The following is a 9,532-nucleotide window of genomic DNA, read 5'->3' on the forward strand; positions in this document are numbered from 1 at the left end:
CACAGGTGATGCATAATGGGATGCGTAGTTCATTGTATGTAAATGCAAGCTTTATTAGAACTGGAATTACAGAAATTAGAATGTGAATACTAATTTTTGTACATTTGTATAATTTAAATACTGCTTTGAACCCATCAAGCAAACAGCAGTATCGACCAATAACCATCAACCATATTCTTGTTGCTCTGTGGTGGACTATTATTAGAACTGGAATTACAGAAATTAGTTATTATTAATATTTATTATTAATTATTATTAATCATAAAATGATGTGGTGAGCTGTATTCGGGCCGCTGGCCTTAAGTTTGTCATATATGATCTAAACGGAAAAGAAACTTACAGGCTATTCTAGCCATGAACAAATAGCCGTTCCAGAATGACTGTGGGGTGCCATGGTGTGAAGTACTTTGTGTTTGTTTTATGTGTACTCCCACTAAGACTCCTGCAGAGTAAAATTTCACGGCCATCTGAGCCTCAGTGCGACGGTGCTGCCACACAAAGAAGCTTCACAGGACCAAAGTGTTGACTAGTCTTCCTGGCACTGCACCGGGCTCTGAGTGGGCAGCTCCTCTTGGGAACAGTTTGAAGTCACAGTTTGTCCCTTTGTCTTAACTTGTTATTGTAATATGCTGTTATAAGATGGGTAATAGGCTGACATGCCTCGGTTTGATGATTATTCACAACACTATTAGCCAGCTATGCATTTTTCCATGCATCCAATAAATGCCCAGTAATGTACTGGAAAGCAATTTGCACACTCCGATTTGTAGCCGGCACTATCATGTGGTGCGTATATATCTGGCACCCAGACGGGGACTCTCACTCTGTTAATATCACCGCCACTCCCGGTGACACTGGACACAGTTTTGCCTTTGGAGACTGAACAATGACACACTCAGAAGGAAAGCACATCCATGAAAAAGACGGTCACTGAGAAACACTGGTGAACCGCCCGTTTGGAATTGGCGCGTCACCTCAGGATAAGGCATGCCGTCTGTACCGTCGTGCCAAGTGCACGCTTAGCTTAGTGTCTGCTCAAACAGGAAGAAAAACAATCCAGTTTTAGCAGAGGAACTGATATGACACGCTGAGGTTTACGTTCATGATCCCTTCAAGCCTTTCCACTGGAAGTGACTGCTGCACACATGACATCTCTGGCTTACATGATCACACTGTCTGCCTCCTTCCTTGGCATGAACAGCTGTTGCACTCATTTCCAGTGGTGCTCCGCTGGTCACCTGTGTTAAACATGACAACAGTTCAGAATGATAGAACACACACAGGTATGTGACATGAAACCACAAAAATCACAAGACTATGGTTCTGGTGATGACTGCTGATGTAAACTTGCTTTTTCAGCCAGTAAAATGAGGCATACACAAAGACTTCTCTACACACAGACACACAAAACTTGGCGATTGGAAAACACTGGTGATAGGTCATCCATAAAATTGAACTTTGAGTGTCTGGACAGTTTATTTCAAATGAAACAAATTAAAGTCATCGCTAGATGCCGCGCTCCATGAAGAGACCCAGAGAGTGCTCTAATCCCCGCAGATATAGCCAAGCTGTGCAGTGTATCGGCCCTGCACTTCCCTGCCTGGATTTTGCCTCTATGTTAAGCTCCCTAGGCGTATTCCTCGTTGTTATCAGGAAAGTAGTGGATGGGATTTGGGAATAAGTGAATTCTACAAAGCGGCGGTAAAGGAGGGGGGAGTCTCTTTTGCTCCCCTGACATTGCAGTTCACTCACATGTTTACCATGAGCTGTTTTTTTCATTCCACTCTCCCTTTTTTCTTCATTTATTCTCAGCCATCTGTCACACCTTTCTCAGGGTTAATCAGAATACCAAACATTTCCTTGACTCCGTTCGCCGAACCTCACTTGATCCCTAATTTAAAAGGAGTGCACAATCCAAATTGTTGAGTATGAAGTGGCATTTTGCTCCCTTTAGCTCTGTTCGGGGACAAGGGGGCAGGGGCAGATCTTGATCTGGTTTTTCCACAGCTTCTGTATGTGCAGGAGTGGGAAGGAGCTCTGAAAAACACCTCTGATTCACAGTTTTATCTGTCTCAGTTCAAAGGTATAGTCATATATGAAGTATGTGGAAATGTTCCACTGCACTGCGCAATAGAAATATTTTTAACTTGTGCCTCTTCATCCTCAGCTAGTCAACTGTTTGTCGATGTCAAAGACCCAGTCAGTCTTTGATTGGAGTATATTATTTCTCATTTTTCATAGTGACTCGTGCAGCTATAGCTCTAAAGTGAATACGGTTAAGCCTTCTGAAAGACCTAGTCTTTTTGAAAGTATTGATTTTTCATTATACAATCTCAATATGGTCTAAATGAAAAGAGCTTAGGGTTGAGCCCCTAACACTTTATACTGAAGATGCTGTAATAACAGTTTAGTCTTGGCAGCAGTGACAGAGGAAATCTATTTAGTGAGAAGATTTGCTTTGGGTTTTTTTTTTTGGACCGGTCGTGGTCAAGCCACACTTCCTTAGAGCCAACAGTTAGTATTTTGCAATTTTTTTTTTTGACTAAACCAAAGGGGTAGCTGCTATGTCCTGGCCTGTAGATGGGGCTAAGTAAGCATTTGGAAGCTATGTTCCGTTGTTAAGGTTGATTGCATGTACCATATTGTCTAACATAGTTAGTATAGCAAATAGGACATGTTTGTGATAACACAGCCGTGATGCATGATTCATTTTTTATTTCAATGGCAATTTTCACCCATAGACGATCCTACTAACTCCTGGCTTTACTTAGATTTATCTGTTTAGATTTGTTTATAGATTTGTATATATATATATATATATATATATATATATATATATATATGCGTGTGGGTGTGTGTGTTTGTGTGATACTGCATCACTTCACAGTTGCCATCTTTGCGAAAATGTTGTTTATTAGAAAACTCGCAGAGAGGCGGCTTAGATCTGGCTTCAAAGTGATTGCCAGTTTGTATCATAATAGTTTGCCGTTCTGTTATTATTTCCAACGTGTCCTCGTCTGACAGAAACACATCAATGGGCCATTTTCACTGCGAAATCTGGTGCTTTGATATGAAGCAAAATGTGTTTCAAGGAACCAAAGACTCAGAAGCAAAAAGCTTTTTTTCACCAGTTGACTATGCACTGTTCGATTGTGCAAAAAGTTTGGAACATCTTGTATTTTTTTGTCCAGCTGTCAAAGCTCTGCATCACTTTTGTGTTAAATTCAGAAACACATCTGTCCCGATCACAATTTACGCCATTTCCTACTGTAATCAACTTCCCTTTAATAAATCCAGTGACACACATCCTTCCTCTTTTGAGACTTATTTTTATTTTTTCGTAACACATTTATATGAAAAGTGACGCATTCTCTCACCAAGCTCACCCCACACACCATCTTTGCTGAGAGAGTGAGAAAGACAGGACAAGGGCGATTATCTCATTAGCGAAAGAGCATTTCATGAAGGACGGTCAATAATACATGGGTTTAAAAAACAATAGAAAGTAACTTTTTTTTTTGCACTGTACTCATTTCCTTTCTCTGCTTCTTGAGTCAATATAATCGACCTAATGGAAACCAGGTTACTCCTCCTTCCATCTCACCTCTCTGACACTATGTTGAACAAATGCATTATTCATTCTCTGGTCTAAGAAGCTGAGGTAATTATACATTTATCTCCCAAATAATACCTGGTCCTCACTGTGCCTGTGACCTTGCCAAAAGATTTATGCTATTTTGTACCTGCCCCTAAAGGCTTGCTGAGTGAGCAAATGTATTATCATACGAGGAGGGGTGGGGAATGGGGGACGTGGGGGTGAAGGCCGGATGGATTTACTCTTTGTGGGTAGAAGACACCAAAGGGCTTGAAAAGGTTCAGTTATTAAATATTACCTTCGGTACTTTATTTGAAAGTATTTGAGAACAGAATGTTCAGGTTTTATCGAATAGTCACAAAAAGCATCATTTGGACAAAAATGTAAAATTGTACGACACCTGCCACTTTCATCGTCTTCACCTGTCACTCCTCTTTCCTGAATGCCCCTCTACGTGCTTCTCTTTTCTCTCTTTAACATTCTGCACCCTGTTTACAATTTCATCTGCCCAGAATTATTTGCCTCTAACTATTTCCGTCATTCTTCTCTTGACGTCCTCCTCCTCCACTTCCCCCGCCTCACACTTCTTTGTTGTCCACAGGCAATCATGGCGCAGCTCCCTCAGGAGGAAAAGGCCAAGATTGCTGAGCAGGTAGAGAGCTTCAGGCAGGAGAAGTGCAAGCTAGACGCCGAGGTGGCCAAATGGGATGACAACGGAAATGACATCATCGTCCTGGCCAAGCAGATGTGTATGATCATGATGGAGATGACTGACTTCACCAGGTAGAGAGTGATCCCACAACAAAACTACTGTTTCATTGACCATCGTTTTTTTTTTCTTTTATTTTAACATATTTAAGTTCAAAGTTTAAAATTATTTACCCACAGTTAGAGTTACACAAACAGTAGTATGTAGTAGTATGAACACAACTGTTTTGTGTTTTTATAAATACCTTGAACATTCACTGCGTTCTTTATAAAATGGGCACGAATAAACCAAATAATAACATAGTTCCAGGAATTATCTGTTATTCAAGTCTATTGCAATCTCCTCCATCTGGGCTCAACATATTGTGAAATCCCTGTTTCCAAACTGATGGGTGTCCTGTGGCTCGTGTGTGGAGCTGAGATCCATTCAACAGTATCAGAAACTAGCGGAACGCAGCAAAATAAATGAAAAGCTTAAGCCACATATGATTAGTCATAAGTAATTATGGCTAGTGTTGTGACTGCACTATTATTATTTGGCACTGACTAGTGAGTCAGATTGGCACAAACAAACTTTGTGCAAACTTCACAGAGACAAAAACGAGCCCCCTCAGCCAGGAAAACACATTTGTTAGGTATTAACACAGCTAACAACACTGCCAACACTGTTGTTAACTGTTGCATTATTTACCTCACATACAGTATTGAGAGCTTCAGCGTTAGTGTCTCTACTGCTTTTAGTGAGAAAACCAAAATCTATTACACTGGAACACTAGGTGAGTGTTTCCAACCATATTTGAGCAACAGCACAAAAAAACTAAATGTAATGAATAGGGATGACGCGATAGAAGTTTTTCAGGTCCAATACCTTGGAGTATGCGTTATTAAGTTGAGCAGTTATGCACAGATAACGGATGGGCTATAGTTGTCTTTTTCTATGTTTAATCCTAAAATATTTACCAGTAGTATATTAGCTAACCTTGGTAATAAAATACCTGCTAGTCTGAATTCACTAACAACTTACCCAGTGTGAACCCCGCGCCAGTTTGGTTAAACACAATGATGCTACACTAGAAGGAATACACACACAGAAGGATTTTCAAAAGCTCTGTCTCTCTTTCAGAATTATGTTTATCAGTGCGTAAAGAGTATTTGAAAAGAAAGTGAATAAAATGTTGGTCTGTAGATAGGTCTTTATTTTTTGTTATTTTTGCTTTTATCTACACTTATAACGATGAACATCTCAGAAGAGAGATCTACAAATCTTGTGATCTTCTCCTACCATGGTCAGTTAGCCGCTGACTGAGCCTGCATGACACAGTGCTCAGTCTTTAAATGAAACTTCTGCATGTCCACTTTTGCAGCCCCAACCACACTTTCTTCTTTCTTCCAGAGGCAAAGGCCCGTTGAAGAACTCCTCCGATGTCATCAACGCTGCAAAGAAGATTGCAGAGGCTGGGTCAAGGATGGACAAATTGGCCCGTGCTGTGGCAGATCAGGTAACGTTGCCACACTGTTCACATCTGTCACTGTAATTTTAATACATTTAATCAGCCTGAAACCATTTGGACAGTGTCATCATAGCTGGCTGTAGACCAACTTTAGAGCTAGATTAGGTGGGCGTTGCTGTTGAAAATCATTACTGTGGCTACTGAGGAGCCCAGCTGTTGAGGTGGGTTGCATTGCCTCATGACTTTGTCTCCCAGTTGAGCTAGGACTGAGAAAAACAAACTGCAAAATGAAGCTGTGCCTCTAATATAATTAGCTCCCATGCAAGGTGTTGCATTCATTATCAGATGAGTACCTCTCCAAAGAACACTGACAGACCAGTTTCAATATCCAATCAATCAGCACGCTGTCAGGGGAGGCTTGGTGTTTGTGTGTCTGCGTACAGCAAATGAAGTAGGAGGTATTTCAGAGCGCGAGCAAGACTCCAGACGATGCATAATCTTCTTATTCATTTGACCTGTCTCTACTCAAAGTGTGAACAACTCTGGACACATGAGTCACTGTTGTTTGAGTTTCGGAGAGATGTTAAAGTATGTATTTTTAATAATTATAAGGTCACTTTGTTTTAAAGCTTATTTACACTTTTAAGATTGTTTTGTGTGGTTTTGAACAGCAGTAAAGAGGAAACTTGTCAGACATCATTTTCTAATTTACACATTCAGCAGACATAACAATGGAAGTCCAATATTTCCCTCGGTTGTCTTTCTTTCTGTCAAACTTTGCTAAAGCTTGAGAAATATGTACTGTTATTTGAAGCTAGACATTTATTGGCTTCTCCAGCCTGTCAATAACTGTTTCTGTTGAAAACTTTGTTTTTATGCATGCCAACAGCTCTTGCTGTCTTTGCTCAAATTTTAGGCTTTGAAAACAGACACTATATATTTTCATATATAAATATATAGTGCATATATATATATATATATGTGTGTGTGTGTGTGTGTGTGTGTTAATTTGTATTTACCTCATCAGTTGCCGGCTCACAGCAGAGGAAGTCCATGTATTATAGTCATGTGACAGTTTAATCAACGAGAAGAAGCTCAATTTACTGTCATAATGTTTTTCAGTGGAGATCTGTGACGTTGATGTGGTGTTTTATGAAGTATTATGGACAGTTGCACTGCAAATGCTTCAGAAAAATGTGAAGTGGTCGTGTCACTTGTGAATGTGCAGCGTCTGGTGATCAGGCATAAAATTGCATGTGAAATTGACCCACCATGTGACTGGGCAGTTATAGTTTGTACTAATGTGCTGCACCTCTATTTGGAAAGAAAATGTTGATGATAACAATGAGGCTGGACCAGCAAACAACCTAAAAGATATGAAAATGTATAATTTATCTGATGGGCCTGCTGAGTGGTAATGACTACAGTGTCTGAAAATGTAGGCAAATGGTGCTGTTGGAAGGGATCCATCGTTAATATGGAAAGAAAATCTTCATTTTAATGCCTTCAGGTTTTCTTTCAACACATTCTTTGTTCTATATACGTGTCCAGTAAATGTGAACAAGAAGGTATACAGCTGATTTAAATTTAAAAAAGGGACTGAGGTGGTCATGCCTCTGGAGCAAGAGTATTGCTGATTAACTCGCTGGAATGGAGTGAAGAACTCCCTGTAGCTGAGATTTTTTTTTGAAAACATAATATTTTAGTTTGAATTTATTGTAGTTTGAAACACTAATAGTTTACTAAAATGTGCACAATTGTCACACAGACTTTTGACCCATTTTGTGCATTGGCCTCTATAGTGTCTATAGTGTTATCTTTCCTAAGAGCATTGCAGATCTCCTGTCCCCTAAGGGGTTCTTGTAGTGTGCTGTATTTTTGTATAACCAAAAGTCTCCCATCACCACTCCTCATAGTTAACACTGGTCCTTTATTCACCCAGTCAGCAGATTAGAAGGGATGTATAGCAGGTGTTTAAATCTGTATGAGTCTTGTTTTGCATGTTTTATGTGTGAGAACATTCGTCTCAGGGATACAGTATTCAGTAGGGTTACTGAGCTACAGTATGTGCTGCAGTTAGGGGCAAAGATAATGAGGTAACCCTGAACTTATCTGCGGGTGCATCACTATGTACCAGATGAAAGCAAAAGAAAAAAGATGAATAATTTTAAGCATATAATGAAGTTGGCAGTTGTGATTCTTTCATTCTGGAGGATCTCTGTTGCACTAGCTCCTTATGGACTTAGTTAAAAATTAAAAAATAAATTATTACATCATCTGCAAACATTTTGACCTTTCTTACTAATTTCTTGGCCTGTACATTGTACAAACTTTAATCAGTGTTTAGGTGGGAGTGAAGATGTCACATGACAAATCACTGAGGAAGCCTATCTGACTCAACAGTTGCTGTCACTTAAGGTGGCTTGCCAATTTAAATTCTCACTTAAATGGGTCTTAGACCAGAGTTTGCTTATGATTCAGAGCCTTCTGTCACACTTCCAGAGTAAGCAGGAGTGTGTTTAGGTGATTTCTTCTTTTTTTTTTTTTTTTTTTTTTGATTAAGACTGGCTTGAGGACCTTTTCATTCTCAACCTAGATTTCATTGCTCTTTACTCTTCATTTAATTTAGAACATATGCTTCTTGTGCCTTAAAACATGAATTAATTATAATGTTAAAAATAGACAGACTTCTCTTCCATTAAGCATATTAATAGAATCAGAACAAATAAGGTACAGTTTGTGTACCGTATAAATAAGACAAGTATTTTGCATTCACAACCCATGTAGCTGCAGAAACGACTGCGGAATGACGCTAAAAATAATGGCTGCTTTTCTGCATTTAAGCTGGTCCCTTAAGTAGCAATGCATGTTGCTATGACTCCACATCAGCCCTATTGATGAACATGTGTGATGCAGAAGAAAATTCTGCATGGAGAGATAGAAGGACAACAAGCACTTTCGTAGTCATTTAAGCACAGCACTCCACTTAGAAGAACTCCTTCAGGGCACATCAGAACATCTCATTCCAGCATTGCCTTGTTTTTCTACTTGACTACTCTCAGGATTTTTCCTACTCAGTGTTATTCTACGTTTCAATTAACCACACACACATACACAGAAGAGAGTCACAAGAATACTGTTTATACCAAAGAGGCAGAAATAGTAAGATCTTTTCTTTATTCTGTCATAAAGTCGTAAAGAAATGTGTTGCTGTATTTAATGCTGTAATTAATTAGCATACTGTGGGACATACATTAATAGTTTTGAGAATCAAAAGCGTATGAATCACTGTGTCTGTGTCAGGCAGCTGATTTCTAAGCAATGTTATATCACCATCTGTGGTGATATACAGTAACATGGTGTTGTTGATGTTACCAAAGTTTTTCATCCAGGTTTTCTGAAAGTAAGGTCCTTGAATACAGTTACATGTGAGTTGTATGTGTGTCTTTTCTATTTAATTTCTTTCAATGTTTTGCTCAAGAAGACAAGACAAGAAAAAGAGTTCCTTATCATTGGTTTTAGGAAAATTGTTTCAGCAAATACTGTAAGTCTTTAGAATACAATAGACCAGTATAGATCATTATAGAATAGTATGGAACAGTAGTATATGGAGTATAGAATAAAATGGAATAGAATAGAATAGCAAAACACAGCAGTTCAGTGCATCATCATAAGTTCACCCACTCTAGTGCAGGTGCCCAAAGGTAAGAACCCAGAAACAATTGTGGGAAAACTAACGACTAACTAACTAACTTTCACGATGGTAAGGCTATAGTAA

General features: G+C 39.2%; 1 protein-coding gene across 2 annotated transcripts in view; it reads left to right on the plus strand.

Annotated features, from left to right (window-relative positions):
- Window positions 1-9,532, plus strand: part of ctnna2 (catenin (cadherin-associated protein), alpha 2) — a 188,176-nt gene that overhangs the window by 171,994 nt on the left and 6,650 nt on the right. For both annotated transcript variants that reach the window (XM_017035265.2, XM_017035266.2), the window contains exons 15-16: window positions 4,197-4,378; window positions 5,697-5,802. In XM_017035265.2, the coding sequence (XP_016890754.1) occupies window positions 4,197-4,378; window positions 5,697-5,802 (288 nt within the window). The remainder of the gene's footprint in view (window positions 1-4,196; window positions 4,379-5,696; window positions 5,803-9,532) is intronic.

The sequence above is a fragment of the Cynoglossus semilaevis genome, chromosome 9, assembly GCF_000523025.1.
Source record: "Cynoglossus semilaevis isolate Cse_v1.0 chromosome 9, Cse_v1.0, whole genome shotgun sequence".
Lineage (NCBI taxonomy): Eukaryota > Metazoa > Chordata > Actinopteri > Pleuronectiformes > Cynoglossidae > Cynoglossus > Cynoglossus semilaevis.